This window comes from Coenobita brevimanus, chromosome 63, assembly GCF_032717465.1.
Source record: "Coenobita brevimanus isolate Jiangsu-jjx chromosome 63, ASM3271746v2, whole genome shotgun sequence".
Lineage (NCBI taxonomy): Eukaryota > Metazoa > Arthropoda > Malacostraca > Decapoda > Coenobitidae > Coenobita > Coenobita brevimanus.
Genome location: NC_137016.1, coordinates 245001 through 263769, shown reverse-complemented (window position 1 = coordinate 263769; position 18769 = coordinate 245001). Strand labels below are relative to the sequence as shown.

The following is an 18769-nucleotide window of genomic DNA, read 5'->3' as shown; positions in this document are numbered from 1 at the left end:
CAAGAGTGGTGTGAATTGCCGAGGGATGACCTAATGGCAGAGGACAGGGTAATATGGAGACAATTTGTTTGTGGCTACCCCTTATGGGATTATGGTGTCTGGCTATACACAGATAGACAAACAGGTAACAGATTATGTTATCGATGTTTTGATTGTTAAACATGTACGAGGTGTGTCACCAGTCGAACATTCTGCCTCACCACCAGCCTACATCACTGCTTTCATCAAGCATTAGTGCTGCCAGTCAGTTATATCACTCACTACGTACATATAACAGTGTTACTGATGTTATTTAATGTTACAGGTACAGTACCCATGTGACAGGTGTGCCAGCAATCCACCATGCCACCTCTCCAGCAGCCTGGGCTACTGCTCTCATCAGGCATTAGTGCTGCCAGTCAGTTAATTATATCACACACACTGGCCAGTCCACACCCTGAACAGGTACGCCTACATACTGACCATTAAGGCAGAGTTATACCATATGTGGCTTTTGATTTTCGTTTGCAGGAAAGTGTAAATACAATTTCTTCCCGCATGTGAACTTTCCATTTACAAGCTTTTTCCAGTAGCATTTACTGAGTTATGCTTTTAGTAACAACCACATGGTACTGTATAGTGTACATATAAATACATACCAGCTGTGGTAGTAATAATCATGTTTACTTGAAGCAGTTGGTTCAGCAATTGTATTTCAGTTTCTACCTGTGTTCTTAATGTTCACTAGTTATTTGTACTGTCACCTTCACCTATAAGTAAATCACTACAGGGTGAGGAGTGTTGGAGGTGAGTGTGGCACTAATGTATTTATTTATATTCCACATCTAATGAGTTTGAATGACCTCCTTATATTGGTCAGACCATCACAACTACAGTATCTATTAATGGTACTACAGTCTTTTTTTTATGAAATGAAGAAGCCAAAGGCCAGTGGCCTGCAAACTGCTCCTTCCAAGAAAAAAACAAAAACAAGACAACAGAGAGCCAAATTCAAGATCCATACATTTCGAGATGCCTGGACATACTGCATATGAAAGACTAGAGATCATAGGCAATAGGAAAAACAGGCAGAGGGAGACAGTAACAGAGTTGACCAGTTGCATACATGAAGGACTGGGAGTAGCGGTTAACTCCTGCATTAGAATGTTGGACAGAAAAAATTAAGAGTTTGTTGCTAGACAGGTGCTACGTGCTCATCTTAGCGGTGGAGGGATGCAAGCAGACAGTTCAGAGCAGCAGTGACCACTGAAGTAGCGAAAAAAATGAAATAAAGATGCAACAGTGTGGCGAAGAGACCGAGGTTGAAGGGAGCCAGTAAGAGGAGGAGGGTTAATGAGATGAAAAGCCTTTGACTCCACCTTGCTGAGAAGAGCTGTGTGTAGGTAGCCTCCCCACACATGTATACTTGGACATAAAATAATCATACATAGTGTCATGGTTTACTGTGATCCTACTTAGCAATGACATGAGTGTAGGGTGATGGGGCCTTGGATGTTCAGGGGCTGAGATTCCTTCGATGCTCTGGCTTTGTATATGGCCTCAGTTTTGTGTATGGCATATCCTATACACACTCACAAGCCTGTACATCTGCCACTATTGTTGCTGTACTTTGTCATAACTTGCCGTGAGATTACCAAGGTAAAGTGGACAGGGTATAGGTTCCTCTGCACACACTCAAACATCCTACACACACACACGTTAAGTATCTAATTTATGTGATGCTTTTTTCAGGAGGTGAGACTGCGTGAGTTGGTTTTGAAGTTAGTACCCCCTCCACTATTACAAGAAGTACTGCACTGTGCACTAAGGCAGTTGGCAGTACATCATGCACGCCGCGCCTCTCCCACTGTTATTGCCGGCATCCTACGCACACTCACACATCCCAGGTAGGTGCTGTGTATAATTCAGGGCTGGATCCAGCACTCAGGAAAAGGTGTGTGTGATTCCTAGCTGAATTACCAGGTGTGAATTTATGCAGGCTCTTTATCAAATATCTTAAAACTTATTACTAAATCCCTCTTTTTGCTGATATAATTCCACTGTAACAAGCAGCCTAGGTATATAGATAGCTAGATAGTAATATATATTAATGATTATTGCATATATCTTGGTAAACAAAACTTCTTTTATTATAAGTGAATCACTGATCTGCTGGAAACAGGAGGGACATATGCCCCAGTGCCCCCTTAAATCCTTGCCTGTAGCCAATACATGTTATATGTTTATTAACCCCTTCAGTCCCATGATTTATTTTCAGCAGAATGACAGATTGCACTATACCATCAAGGTGCTTAAACACCTCTAAGGAGGAGGCATCACAGCTTCCTTGCCACTGCTGGTCTAAAAGATGAGAGACCACTCTGACTCACTGCAATGGGGGCGGCAGTGGGTTTAAGTTAACGTAGCCGTAATGGTTGGCAAATCGACACAGAATGACGAATTGCAGTATGCCATCATGGGCGTGATTAGGTGTTCCTGTCTGTATTAACTGTCAAAGTCCTTAACCCCTACCCCCTGGATACCATATCTGGTGGGAGGTCTGTAACCCCCACGCGGGTATATTTTGGCCATAAATAAATTTCTGAAAATTGCAGATCAAGTCTTACAAACTAGTTGGACATGCTAGAAATATCAAACAAATACGTGACTTACCATTTTACTGACGTGTGGCCGAGGAAGGAGGGCTGAGTGTGTGAGGGGCCTGGAGGTGGGGCTGGCAGGGGGGACAAGTGGCAGAAGGCCATGAGGGTTGCCACTGAGGGAACTGTGAGCCACAGTTTCTAATGTGGAGGAAAGACATAGGCCTAGCTGGTAACCTCAACCAGCCTGGGACGTGCATCTATGCAAACAATGGCGCAGTATGACAAAACGTTTGTTTACGTGAACCGATGTGCCCTCCATACACGTCGATAGACGTGAACAAGGGGAAGGGTTAAACATCATCATCATCATCATCATTTGTAAAGGCTTCAAACTTTAAACAAAACTGAGTCGTGTTTATTCAGCTCAGAGAAGTTCTCTCGTAGCGAAATGACTACAGTACTGTAATCCGGCTTTTTATTATTACACAATGAAGGAACTGTAGTAAACCCTTGCTTTACTGTACCCCGCTAGACTGGATATCAGATTTAACGAACACTTTGAGGACCTCAGACAAACCATTGTACATGCCAGGTACCGTACTGTGCGGTGAATGGGAAAAATCATACGGACCTCCTAGACAACTCTGGGACCGCTGGACACTTATTTCCCTTTAACACATACTGTCTGTTACATGGAGCACATGATACAGGCCAACCGTATGAAACCAGATCGCTTCCTGGGCACGGCATGACTCAGAATTTGGACATACCCGATTAATTATCAACTTGACTGGATCGGGCTTCCCCCAAATTAATATGTTATAGAGAGAGCCTACTGTACAATGAGAGAGAGAGAGAGTCTAATAAATTTGTTATTTCCTTTCAGATTAAAGGAACTGCATTTATCAGACCTTACCTACATTGGGTCTGTGGAACTTCAGACCCTTGACAAAATGGAGTCCATTCTCATCCAGCTTCTTCCCTCCATGACCAAGTTGACACAATTAGACATCTCCACCCACCGCTGCAAGATCACGCTGCCCTCATGCTCGGCTGGCGTGCTTCAGGTCAGTCAAGTGTTTCCCCTAGAATAATAACAGTATGAGAGGTGGTTGTTAAGCTGACACAGTTAGACTCTCCACCCATCACTGCAAGATCATACTGCCCTCATGTTTGGCTGGCTTGCTTCAGGTCAGTCAGGCTTTCCCCTCAGAGTTACATTTTTTACAAGTATTACTCATAGGATACTTCTCCCCAGTAGCTTAAAGCAGCAGTTGGGAAGCATTTACCTGGTCTTGTCACTTGATTTTAGTGTACATTCCATAGAAACCATCAGCTGTACCAAGGCCAACCCTTAATATGGAGATTTTTTAAGAGAAAGTACTGTATGGCATCATTTGATTTGATTTAATCTTGTTAATCACTCTGTGCACTCCACACAAATTCCTCAGCAACCCCATTTCCACAGCTGTAACTCCTGAAACATACATGAATTTAAAAAATACTAAAAAGACACACTCACATTTCCAGTGTTCTTACTTTTGTGGTAAAAAAAAAAAAAAAAAAAAAGCATCCCCCTTTCCAGTGCTGTTACTTGGTACACTGAAAATAATAATAATAATAATAACAATAATAATAGTAATAATAATAATAATAATAAAAACATTAATGAATTTATAACCTCACAGGTGCTGGGTTCATCGTGCCCAAACCTCACTCTGCTGAACCTAAACAACAACAACCGAGTCACAAGTGATGGCCTGTTGCACCTGTACCCAACCCACTACCAGCCAGGGTGTGTCAAACTGGAAAAACTGTTTATCCAGGACTGCAGTGTTGAACCAGAAGATGTGGCCATGTTGATCCACTTCTTCCCTAATCTTAAACTGGTTGGGTATAAGGAACTGGGCACGTCTATCCAGATTATCAAATCGCAGCCTAAGAAGTTTGGGAACAAGAAGCGGAAGTGCCAGTACAACCTAAAGCTGACCCACGTTGACAACACAATGTCGCGTGTGAAACAGTGCGACGGGGAAATTGTTGATTTCCTGTGCGACAGCTGCCCAGATCTTGAAAACCTCAAGATAAGAGTTTGTGACGAAGACGTGGGAAGTCTGGAGAAACTGCCAAAGCTAAAGCACTTAGAATTACGGTTTTACACAGGTGTCCATCACCCAATCAGAACTGCAACAGTAAATTATATCAGAACACAAGGCGTTCGTCTAGCCTCTCTAACCATCTACTGTGATCTGCTGTATTCAAATCATGTTAGGATCATTGCAGAAAATTGTTGCAACCTGACCAAACTTTTTCTTCATGCAAATACAGCAGTTGCAAACAATTACCTTGCAGTGGAACACAGCAAGATGGAGCGTCTGGAAGTAAGTGTTTTCATGCTGAATTTTAGTTTGATTTTTGGATCTAGACTATTCAGCCTTAACCCTCTTGTGATTCAGATAAATTTTATATTCTAGTTCAGTAAATGACAAATTATTTTATTCACCAGAGAGTGAGTTACAGGAGTATTATACCATTATTACTACAACGGGGTGAGAGGTGTGAATGTTGAGGGTTGTGTTGTAAGAGGCAGACCAAAAAAGACCAGAGATAAAGCCATAGAGTTATTTCAGGGATCAGGGACGGAATAGAGAAGCTGCCAGAGATGAAGCAACATGAGGACTCACCGTTAGATGACCAAGGCTGGCACATGCAAGCACGTTGCAGCCTTATTAATGAACAAACCATTAACCCTCTCATGCTCCAGATAACTCTAGTAACATTCTTTGCCAATATTAAATCATTTTATGTAGTGGAGAGTGAGTATAGGAACTTTTTAAATCTATAACCAGACGTCTTAATCTGGGAAGGTGTGACCACAAACAGATGCCAACCATGTCATTCTTTGGTGTGCCATCAAGCTGCCTGGAGGACTGAATGCCTTGGAGAATGAGTATAGGAAACTGACAGCAGTATTTATTAATATCACCATCAACAATCTTGTGGTCAGGATCACTCTAGTATTCCCTTCCAGCTTACACCAGACATCATTGGACTGAAGGGGTAAAATTTATAATAGCTGTCTATTAGCAGATGTCTGAGTCCCAAAAGGGGTGGCCAGACTGAACCACATCCATGTCACACTGTCCCCAGGCTGCCCTCTCTCCAACTCACACACCGGTACCTCTCCACCCCATCCCTCAATCTCATCCTCAGCTTCCTCCCCCTCTCCCACTTCACTTCACTTCACTTACATATACTCATTCTCCTATCTCTCCACATGAGGTTAAATATGCTCCAGTATTTGTTACAGAGACTGGCTTCCATACACCTCTCTACATGGACTGGCTGGTCATGTGAAGGCATCAATTGCCACCACTTGTAATGCTCTGTGTAGAGGCAAAGCATTCTTCTTGCAAGAGGGGAGTTCAGTGCATGAAACTGTCTCTGTTTGTCTCTCTATCTGTCCATCTACAGCCTTAGCCTTTTTCCCAGAAGAGGCATAAATCTGGTGCCCGTAACATATCGTAGTTTCAAAAGACAGAGCTTGCTTGTTACTAATAATTTTTGTTTTGGCGTTGGCGTAGGTGCTGAGTCTGCGGTTGGGTCATGATGAACTGATCATGAGTCCAGCAGCAAATGACCTGGTGATGTTCCTGGTGCGTGAAGCGCCAGTGCTGCAAGAACTGTATCTGTTGCTGCGATCACCTCGCATGACACACCAGTTCATCACGGAACTCCTTGGTGTCAACCGTCTCTCACATCTCAAGGTACTGAACTAAAGTGTGTTTAACCTGATGTAGATTCCTAACCCTTTTCAGCTCAGCTGAAGGCCATGTGTAGTCAGATTAAAGGACTGATTTGACTAGTAACCATGGAGACTCTTCTTACCCCATAACTATGGCTTACTGAATGTTATGCAACCATGACAGTATTTAATATGTAGGAACGGCTGAGCCCTCAGATAAACAGACTGAATATAACATACCCTTACCACTTTTGTGTTTAACTCCTTCCCTATTGTGACATTTTAAATTTTATTTTTACTGTCTCATGATAATTTTATTCATCTTTGGAAGAGCCTGTAATAGTGTAGGGTTGAATGAATGCAAGATCTATTCTACTCAGCTGTAAAAGTTCCCCTCTGAGCCAAATGAAGTCTGGCGACAGAAAGACTTAGAGACAGAACACATCGTGTGATTGAATAGGTTAACTGCTCCCTTCCTGTGGTGTATTGGTATTAGTCAAGCAGTTTCCTTTTCAAGTTTGGCAAGACTTATAAAACTGAAGGGGTTAAATATAAGTAAGTAGCCCCCTCACCACATCTGTTCTCACCTGTGACCCATTTTCAGTTTAGTTAATAACCAGAAATATAGAGATTAGAAAGCAAACTTAACCATAGTACATTAACATTAGCGTGGCCCAGATTTTCTTCCTTTTGTGGCTTATTTTGCATACTTTGGTGGCAGAATAAGAAAATACTGTGACTGTGTCCTTGCCACAGCATATCTTTGTTACTAGCATCATATTTTAATCTGCTGTTACAACTCAAAATTCAAGGTTGAGAGATGACAGTTTTAGGCCAAGGTAGAGTACAAAGAGTATCTATCCAAACATCATCTAAACCTGTGTTTCTTCATGAGGAGCGAAGGAGCCCGGAGCTAGGCAGATTGGTCCTGACATTTAAGATAAGAGTGACCAGCCACACTCATCCCTGAGTGGCATTGTGTGAACAGTAAACCCAAAATAAGCATAAAGACTCCATCTTCATAGCTGAGGCTTATTTAATTGTATGTAATCATCAGTCATCATCATCATCATCATCCTGACCTCTTTTTCCCACCTATTGAGAAGGTAAGTTAAGGTTCAGAAAGCAAGGAAGGAGAAAAACATGGCAGAGAGAGAATAAATCAACATCTTACCCAGTGAAATGAGCCACACTTTCATTCACACACCATTCAAGCACCCAAATCCTAATGCCACCTCACAGGCATAACCATCTGCATTTTATCCATCAGACACTGATAGCGGATGCACCACGGAGAACCCTGGTAGCACCCATGTTGGAGCTGACCATAGAGACAGCCCTCCTGCTGATCAGTTCCTGTTCTTCTCTCCAGACCCTCGGCAATCTCATCAGTTGGAACGTCACACCTCAGTCTGTAAGTATATATGTCTATCTGTTTGTCAATCTATCTGTCTGTCAGTCATCTAGTCCATTATTTCCCCTCCTGCCAATCATTACATGTCCCTGCCTCCACACTCTGAGAAATCACTTCATTTCTTAAATCTTTGTATCTCTCTCTGTTGATTGATATGTCTGTATCTATTTCAGTCAGTCTATCTGAATCTGCTTGTCTCTATATTGTATACACTACACCCTACACAATGCAGTGTACATTATCAACACAAAATACATCTGTCAACTAGTCTGCTATGCCCTCACCATACTACAGCCCCTGCATCACAACACATTTACTCCTTCCATACTACCACAACAAGACTTTCCTTCAGTAACTTCAACAAAGATCTCTGGGAACACTCAGCCAAATTGGATGGCTTCCTGCACTCCACTGAGTTCACACACATGCGAGCCTGGGGCATCATCGGTATGATTTATTTGTAGCTACCTCTTATTACACATCAGTTTTTGTTTTTTGTTTTTTTTTCCTTAGCAGTTTGTAGGAATTGTTAGGAAGGGAGGTAGGTGGAGGCGCTCACCATCCACTCACTCGACGTAGTGCTGCTCTCGGGTGACTGCCCTTTCCTCTCTTCCTTCCTTCCTCTTCTGTCTTTATTTCCTTCGTTCTTTCCTCCTCCTTCTGCCTGTGGGTGACTTTACAGTGAGTGACAAGCCAAATGGTTTCCTGTACACCAGGAAACAATTTACCGTGCTGGTGGGTGGTAACCAAATAACCAAATTATGGCGCTTGGTGGTTTAGTGGGCAATTAAGGTGCCCCAGTTGGATTGAGCCTGTGCAGGTTTATATCCAAGGGGTAGTTGGGGTTTATTACTCATGTAATGCTACTCAGGGATGAGTGAAGTTGGTCACTCTCATCTTAAATGTGAGGACCAACTTGCCTAGTCCCGGGCTCCTATGCTTCTCATGGGGCAACACAGGATTAGATGATGATGGACGATGTTAGGAAGTGGTTAACTAGTTTTTGCATATGGTCTAGCTTCCAGTCCATAGAAAACATCAGCTGTATCATGACTAATTTTAGTATGGGGATTTCTTGAATGGAAAAATAGTGTGATTTTTTTTTTTATATATCAACAGGTATGTATGTTTTGGAACTTGTTTTATATAATAGCTATCCCACAGCCAACTTCAATATGGAGATTATTTTAAGAGGAAGCATGGCATCATTTGATTGATGGATGATTGGTTGATTTTTCAACTTACAGATTGCAGAGCTGCAGGAAATGAAGAGAGTGTGTAACTACGACCTTACAATCGTCTGCTCACATTCCAACAAACTGAATGATAAGTTATTCTAAATACATGTTTCCTGTGTAACTATCTTTAGTCGTCACTTCACACCTTCAGTTCAGTGATGTGGGTTGCATTTTTTCTTCTTACTTTCAGGGTTCGATTTAGCCTCACCCCTTCACTACCAGGGTACATTCTTATTCTAAATATAATTGTCTGGAGGTAGCAAGAATGAAGTAAAATTTATGTCTACAATCAAAGTGATAAGTGAAGAAAAGACCTTAAATCATCAGTAACTTATTAACCAGAGTGAAGAACCATTATGTAACGGAGGAGGAATTGTCCACTCTGACAATCATTTGCTCTCCCTCCAGCAAGCTAATGATAAGTGAAAAGGAAATCACTGAAAAGATGGAAGGTCACTTTCATGCAGGTGACCTTTGACCTGCGTACTGAGCCCTGAAGAAGCTCCAATCCAGACCCACCTCACAAAGTTAACTCTGTTTGGACCAAGGATGGATGGTTCATGTCAGGTGCCTAACAAGCGACTACTGTGTGAGACTGAATTGAGACCAATCATCCACATCATATATCAGCAACAACTCCAGTTATACGAGCATGTGGCCTGTTTGCTGAGGTTGATCCTGCTCAGTGGGTGATCTCTGGGGAGAGTTAACCCAAGGTAGAGACTAAGGGGAAGGCCACGGAGCTCACGGCTGAAGCGGGTTGATTGTTTGTGGTGAGAGATACTTAGAGGGGGAAGAGTCACTGCTGTGGGCGAGTCAAAGGGTGAGAGAGGCTATGCGTCCCGTTAAGTTATCCCCCAAATAATGATGATGATGATGATAGGAGGATAACTAGCAACTTTCCTCAGCATTTTATTTTGTATAATACATGTTATTAATTTCTTTTATGTTAATTATGTTATTTTAGCATTAGTATAAACTGCAGAAGCATTATGTAACAGAACATTGATACAGTATGCCATATACTGAAAGAAACTAGTACGAGGAAAAGGAGCTGGCTTAACCGATCAGAATACAACCCTTGGACCATAGGTAAGTTATCAGTGAATTTCATAATGAGGCGGATGGAACAGAAATTAGAAGGTGAACTTTGAAAAATGTGGATTAACCCCTTCAGTACTAGAATATCATATGCATTACAGTCTCATCTCAACCACAGGGTTTTGTTACGGTTCGGACAGTTCCCTCGTAGTGGCTGGGTTAAAGAAGGATGTAACCCCTAGTCTGAAAAGTCTCTCCTAAGCTAAATCAGATTCCCTAAAAGTTACAAAAATAAAATAAAATCTGTCAAGGTAATCAAGTGGTGAAAGTAAAGGAGAAAAAAAATTTATGTTCGACAGTAGTTAACAGTGAATTCCATAATGATGTTCGACTGAACAGAAATTAGGAGTTGAAGAAATAAAAAAAAAAAAAAAAAGTATGAAAGTAGGAAAGCAAGCCTAATTGTAATATATTCTATGTGCAAGTGACTTAATATATTCTTAATACTGTACAGTAAAACCTCACTATAACGGACTAATTGGGACCCAAGCCATTCCGAAAAAAGCGACATCTGGACTTCCCCCTACTAACCTGAACTTTGTCCGATATATCAGTCATTTGTCTGGATTGCACCAACGGTTTTTAAACTGTTTTCACTACCATTGCAGTACAGTATATCAGTGTTGTGTATTTACCTTCGTGCTTCAGTGTATAACTTTATTTTTCATTAATCCATTCATTATAGTGTTGGCTTCTACATGGATATTTTCACTGAAGTTGTATTATGTTATTTGTGTCATCCCTTCTGCCTGTGTTATGATAAAGGGCAGTTCACATAATTATATTCTCTCCTTCCACTTCCCATGACAAATTTCTTGTGTGTTGTAGGGACGGCTTGGTCAGTGTTATCAGTGTCTATCCTGCATCACATTCATTTCCAACTGCCCACTGTCACACCCACACCCACACCAGCAGACTAGGCCATCCCCCAAACAACATACCTCCAGCTGAGTTTCTAGTGGAGCCCTGTATTTTACTGTACCAAGTGACAATTTTTATGCTTCGTGGAGATAAACTGTTTGTGGATATTATTAGCGACATACAGTATTTTCTCAGCTGAATCATTTGTGGCTGTCTTTAGGGACTTATTTTCTCCGATGAATGAAAACTTCTTAAGGTGTCAAGCGTTAAATCTACAACATTTTTGGCGTAAGGTGTCAGGCATTAAATCTACAATATTTTTAGCCCAAAGTGTCAGGCCTTAAATCTGCGACATTTTTGGCGTAAGGTGTCGTGCATTAAATCTACGACACTTTTGGGGTAAGGTGTCAAGCATTTAATCTATGACACTTTTGGCCAGATGGGGTTGTTTTTGGCTGATGTAGCAGAGTCAGAGTGGACAAAAATGACTCCTTTGACTGAACTGTGCAATACGAGTCAGTTAATAGTACATTCTGACATGCGTGAATTATATAGTATGTCTACCTGGGGGTCAGCGGTTGTGTAAGGTGGAAGTAAAGTTGGGCACAAAACATCACAAGAGTTGCTGGTAACAGAACTGTCATTTCCACCACCCTGACTTATTTCCACCACCATGACTCTCCAACAAAACTTCTGACCTCAACTGTACCTCCTTCGTCTCTCTCTTGGCGATATTTTCGTTGGTTAAAGAAGCTCCCTAACTCCTTTTCCCAAGTGATTTACTTTGTTTCTTACACTTTACTGTTCTCTGTGTCACATAAATCATTCTAATATCACCATACTCTGCATAAATAACGTAGAAAAGGATATTAATCAGCCACGTCCAAAAATAAGTAGTGAGGGAAGAGGTGGTAGGGAGCTTCCTTAACCAGTGGCAATACAAGCCTCTGACACAGCCCTGGACCCCAAATGCACTGTACTACATCCAATAAGAAAACTGTATGAAGGGTTTGCTGACAGATTGAAAGAGTCTGGGATATTCCACTACTTATAAGCATGGAAAATTGAGTCCTACTTAAAATCAATAGTGTGTGCAGACTAAATGCTACCTTAAGTGAACCATCTTAAAGTGAGATGTGCTTTTAGTTTAGGAGAGGTAAAAAATAATAATAATAATAATAATAATAAATGAATCGTGGACTAGATATATATGAGGAATGCAAGTACTGAAGCTGATCATTACTAGTGTGTGTAAATTAATCATAGTTGTAATGTGGATGTGATAGGAAGCATCAGGAGAAACACATTAAGGTGGTTTGGCCATGTGGAGAGGATGGAGAGTGAGAGACTGATGAGGAGAGTGTATGTGAGTGAGGTGGAGGGAGGGAGAGGGAGGGGGGGGCCAAGGATGAGATGGAGGGATGGAGTGGAGAGGTATATGAGAGAGAGGGGGGGTGTGAGCTGGGAGCAAGGCAGTGAAATGGCAGGGGACATAGCAACATGGAGGCGATTTGCTTGTGGCCACCCCTTACGGGATTAAGGCGTCTGGCAATAGATAGACAGTAAGTAAGTGAACCTAAAATGTGCAAATGAAAGAGTGCTTCTGAGGTAAGTGACTGAGGATAATGTGGGCTAGAGGCAGGGCAGCCATATGGTGGAGGAGAAAAATAACATGGAGGTGATTTGTTTATGGCCACCTATTACGGGATTACGGCATCAGGCTGTAGACAGACAGATAGATATGAGATAGATGGATAAATAGATAGATATTTTGTAGCATGATAGACTTTATGTAGGTATGTTTGAGAGTACAATAAGCTGTAATTTTAATAACTGACGTTTTCTATATATATTTTTTTTTACGTCTTAAATATGTCGTGATTTTATATTCTACTTGTTTCTCCAGGCAATTTTATGTAACTTAGGATAGAAATGATGAAGTAGAAGGGTTAGATACAGCCTTCATTAACTCCTTCACTGCTAGGAACTCTCCTAAGCTGAATAAAATCGTCTAAGTTGGGAAAGAATGGGCTAAGCGAATATGCTAGTGTAGTGAAGGAGAGTGTATGTGAGAGGTGGAGATGGAGGGGGAGGGGTATACTGAGGATGAGATGGAGGGATGAAGTAGAGAGGTATATGAGAGAGGGCGGTACGAGTTGGGGGGAGGGCAGTGTAATGGCAGGGAACAGGGCGACATGGAGGCAACTTGTTTGCAACCACCCCTTACGGGATTAATGCATCTGGCTATAGATAGATAGATACTGAAGGGGTTAACAGAATGGAAAGAATATTAGAAGGTAGTTTTAACCTACTTAGCCTGGGGACGTCCTCTTCACGTTACTTTTGCTTTCCCCTTTCAGTTCTGCAAAGGGTAGATTGTTCTGATGGAAGGATACAGTAAATACAGACTTGTTTAACCCTTTCATTAAGAGAACCAGTAGCTAAGTTCATCATCAATCAGTATCAGCAAAAATAAACTAGAAATGATCTTGTTTGGATTCAAGTGATTATGACAACAACTTAGTGGTAAGGCAGGCGTCCGTAAAAATCAGATATGTTTTTGTAAACATACTTGAAAGTACAATTATATTTGTATTAGAGTATATAATGATAGATTTATATGACTATCCTTTAATAGCTTCTGTAATGTGTCATGAACTTTTTATTTGTGCTGTATACCGTATTTCATTTACTAGCGACTGTAGTATGTGTATGGTTTTTGTGTGAATTACCAGTGTGAAGCGCTGTCATATATAAATATACCATAATATTATGGATTGGTTTTCATCTGACAGAACAAACCCACTCTCATAACTACAGTATTACATAATGGCTGTGTGATATTCAATGAGTTGTCAGTAAGAGGCTGAAATGTGTCTCCTTGGTTACAAATCAAATCAGCCTTCCAGTTTGAATATATCTGGCCATGAACTGAGCTAAAAGGTGTTAAGGGTCTTTGTCAGATGAACACAAACTTGACTAAAGGACACAATATGTACAGTTCTTCTTTTCCTTTCATTATCAGTATTGTCAGTGTAATGATGACAGTTTTGTGAGAGATAATGGCTTCCTCTACAGCAACCAGGGAATCCACAGATCCATTGACTCTGGGTGATGTTCTCTTTAGTTTGTTCCTGCTGCTGTCCACATTATTCTCTTCAGTTTAGGAAAGGCCTTGCATTTTAAAGTGGTTTACTAAGCCATATCTAACTCTTCCAGTTTTAAAAAGTCTCTCCTAATCTAAGTAAAATCATTAGGATATTAGCAAGATTAATATGAAAATGGCTTTCCCAGGCTCAGTGGTTTATTGTGGCACTGTATTATTCTCCCACCCCAGACACGTCTTCTGCCATCTGCATATGGCCAAGTACCTAGTAAAAGTTTAAGACACAGGCTGGTATGAAATCTGAATTCATCAGGCTGTAGGCTGAAACGGACCTTCTGCAGTCCATCATCATATTTTCAGGAGACAGGAAGGAGACTGAGAGACACTTGTATAACTGGGCATCGCAGCTGCCTGGCAATGTACATGACACCACATGTACTCATCAGCCTACAGCACCAAACTGTACACAGCCACACAGTCAGCAAGTGATGAGCTTACTGCTTTTAACCTCTTCAGCCTGTGGTGCCATCTTTATATTTGTTTGCTCCTGACAATTACTGTATATTCAGCATAGGATAGACTTTCCTAATGCCAGGGGTCAGATATAGCATTAATAAACCCCTTTAATATAACAGGCCTTTCCTAAGTTGGATAATATTGTCAGGGATAAGAGACTGAATAGAAAGGCTGCTAGAGATTGAGCAGCATGGCAAGATTACATTAAATGACCAAGGCCGACACATGCGTGCATGCTAGAGCCTTCATAAGTGAAACAAAATGATGAAACAGTAGCAGGAAGAATAAACTAGAAAAATTGTTACCCAGCATGTAAGGGTTAATAATGTTAGTGACCTGTGTTAAATCTATATACATGTATTAAGAGACAGATCAGTTATAATGGATGTACAGAGAATGTAATGGTGCCACATATGTTGATGAGGTTTGTACAGTATTGTATATGAATACTGTAGTCATTTTTTTTTAATTGTAAAGGTTCGTGTGTGTGTGTGTGTGTGTGTGTGTGTGTGTGTGTGTGTGTGTGTGTGTGTGTGTGTGTGTGTGTGTGTGTGTGTGTGTGTGTGTGTGCGCATTTCACTGAGTGTGCTGATGATTATTTTCCACACTATAGTATTCCCTTTTTCCTGGCTTTCTGAACCTTACCTCACCCCACCTGCAAGTGGGAGAAGAGGCAGAGTGATGATGATGTGATGATGATGTGATGATGATGTGATGATGATGGTGGTGATGATGTGATGATGATGTGATGGTGATGGTGGTGATGCTGTAAAGGTGCAATGTGTTTTGAACACCAGAAAATTCCATTGGAAAATTTGGTGTACTGTATTTAAGAAACTGAGAATCAGATTATTATTATTATTATTATTATTATTATTATTATTATATTATTATTATTATTATTATTATTAGCTATTTAGTATTTGCTCTTCTAGCACAAAAAGAACTGTAATTATGGATTAGGCAATGAGATTCTTTTTTATTAGTACATAGAGCAGCTTACTAATGCTGTGTTTTTTTTTTTGTTTTTTTTAATGATTCATAACTCTGATGCTTTACTGCCTTCTAATAACAAGGAAGCTAACGTTTCCTATCCAGCATTTATCAGAGCACTGTAAATATCGCCTTTATGAAATGTAAGGACTGAATTTGTGATGGAATCAGCATTTGCCATAGGGAACTGTAGCAGGTTTAGTTATGGTCTTTTGAAAACTATAAATAAACTTTAATGGGGAAAAATAGTGATATATGTTTTGTAGTTTTAAGAATAATTATTTTTATGCAAAGTATATCATAGTTCATGAATGTATGATTATTGTATTTTTATAAATACAATATGATATATAAAATTTATGATACTTTTCAATTTCCTAGTTGTATGAATATAAATGGAGTGGTATATGAATGAAGATTGTGTCAGCTTGTGGAAGGACAGCCTGATGACTAAGGGCAGAGTCATTGTATTGTACCATAATGTTTATCACAGCTCCAACGTGCTTGCATGAATTGGCCTTGGTCACCCAATGGCGGCTCCCCACATTGCCTGACTTCTGACAGTCTCCCAGTTCAGTCCCTTATCCCTGATTCACACTCTATGACCTCATCCCAGGTCGTTTTTGGTCTGCCTCTCACAACCCTACCTCCAACTTTCACACTTCTCACCTTCTGCACCCAACTGTCATTCCCCATCCTTTCAACATGCCAAAACAATCTCAATCTACCCTTTTTCATTACAACAACAATACATTCAAATTCCATCCTTCCTCTCACCTCTTCAGTCATAATCTTAGCACCTCCAGGCCTTGCATTCAAGGACACACTACACATCCTTCTAATCATTGTCATTTCTGTATATTTGAGCCTATGAATATTCTCTTCCTTTACTGCCCAGGCCGCACTACCACACAGCATTACATTCCTAAACGCCGCATACGGAGATCCCTTAGCATAGAGGGAGAGTCGTCTCAATGTCAGGAGAGGCAACAGCTCCCTGAACCTCCAACCACTCCTTACCCTTGCCACAGAACTATTTTCAGACCTACCTCCAGCACACACCATTCACACACCTTTAAAGCCTCCTTGAATCCTAATGGTATCTTACAAGCATAAACATCCTGCTTCCTATCACCTTACCACATCCCTACTCTACAAACAATATACTGTACCAGATCAGTGATGTCCTATGCTTCCCCAGCATGGGTTCCAATATTATATAATACCCACAACAACATCTTGCAGACCATACAAATAATGCTCTATGTATCATCAGTGGCAGCATCAATGCTACTCCCATGGCCCACTTACACTCTGAAACTAAAGTTCTCCCTGACAGTGAATATTTCAATACGAGACAAAATTTTTCGTGGCAGCATGTGCTAATACACAACACCCCTGTCAGTGTATGACAGTCCCACAACATGACTAGGCACATAAAACCATCCCCACACAAACAACCAGACCCTCTTCAACAACATCCCACCTTTAGGCACTCCCACACCAACAGTGAATAACAGCCACTTCTAACCACAGTCTCTTACAGATTTTGTTGCTATGGCAGTTTCATACACCGATGTGGATCAGGTGGCTGCATATTCATCCTCATTTACTTGGAGATATTCATGAAACAGGTAACATTTACTGAGAATCTGACCTCCAGACAGATACGGTAGGAAGCCATTCTTAAGGTTGGAGGAGGGAACTGCTCATTCACACTAGCCTGGGAAAAGTTACCAACAAACTTACCATTAGCTCTTGCAGGAGACAGGAGAGGCGGCCAAAGTGTATGCACTCCTTCCTGAAAAACAAAACACAGCTCTTGATAATTCTCTTCTCAAAATACAATATTCGTTTTCCAGGAAGGATAAGAGATACATAAAATTCTTTCATTTCTCCTCTCAATAGACAGTATTCATTTTGCAGCAAGGATAAGAGATACAGAGTTCCTTCCAGAAGTAAAAAGACCGGCTTATAATAACCTTTTCTCTCGTAACACATTTGTTTTTGAAGAGAATAAAACATGACAAAATTCTACATCCCCCTTGTCCTTCCTACGAACAAATAACAACAGGGAAATGATGCTAAGTTTGTCCCCTTACTGACTGTGACTTTAGTGCCATATTCTCTTGGACAAGGACGATGGATTGCAGGAAAAGGGTTTCATGTTCAGATGAGCCTGGGGTTGCAGCTACAGTATGCCCTCACTTTACTATCACCCCGCTGGAACGGATATTGGACTGAATGAACACCCTGAGGACCCTGGACAAACTATCACGCGTATCAGATACCATATGATGATTGGGGAAAACCACACTGACCTCCCACACAACTCTGGACCCGCTGGACACTTTCTGCCTTTAACTTATATTATCCATTACACGGGGCATAATGACACAGGCTTATTGCACCTTACTGTCCTCCTCTGATATATACAGTCTTCCAATATTGCCATACTCGGCACAACTAACGTACAAAAGGATATTAACCAGCCATATCCAAAAGTGAAATCGCTAAGGAAGAGGTGGACATGTTAATATCAAATGCTACGTACAAAATAATAATAATAATAATAATAATAATAATTTTTTTCATTCATCATCCAATCCTACATTGCCCCATGAGGGGCGTAGGAGCCCAGGGCAAGGCTAGTTGGTCCTGACATTTAAGATGAGAGTGACCAGCCTCACTCATCCCTGAGTGGCATTACGTGAGCAATAAACCCCAACCATCCCTTGGATATAAACCTTCACTGGCTCAATCCGATTGGAGCGCCGTAATTACTCACTAAACCACCAGGCGCCAAAATCTGGTTATATGGTTACCACCCAGCGTAGTAAATGGTTTCCTAGTGTACCGGAAACCATTTGGCTTGTCACTCAGTGTAGGGTCACCCACAGGCAGAAGGAAGAGGAAAGAATGAAGGAAAAGAAGGACAGAAGAGGGAGTGTAAAGTCACCCGTAGGCAGAAAGACGAGGAAAGAATGAAGGAAAGAAAGAAGAGGATAGAAGGAAAGAAGGATGGAGGAGAGGAAAGGGCAGACACCCGAGTGCAGCAATACATCGAGTGAGTGGATGGTGAGCGCCCCCACCTACCAGATTTAACAACAGTAATAGTAATAATAATAATAATAATAGTAATCCATCTCCCTTTGCCCTATATCAAGAGGAGGGTGGGGGCCCGAGGCTAGGCTACTCAATCCCAATATTTAA

At 41.1% G+C, this 18769-nt stretch overlaps 1 protein-coding gene across 1 annotated transcript; it reads left to right on the top strand.

Annotated features, from left to right (window-relative positions):
* Positions 1-339: 339 nt before the first annotated feature.
* On the top strand, positions 340-9081 carry LOC145404261 (uncharacterized). Its single transcript, XM_080275783.1, has 7 exons — positions 340-444; positions 1732-1886; positions 3469-3649; positions 4271-4963; positions 6167-6349; positions 7598-7741; positions 8989-9081. Exons 1-7 carry the CDS (start codon positions 343-345, stop codon positions 9079-9081), a joined length of 1551 nt encoding a protein of 516 aa, XP_080131909.1. The 5' UTR covers positions 340-342.
* Positions 9082-18769: the final 9688 nt, after the last annotated feature.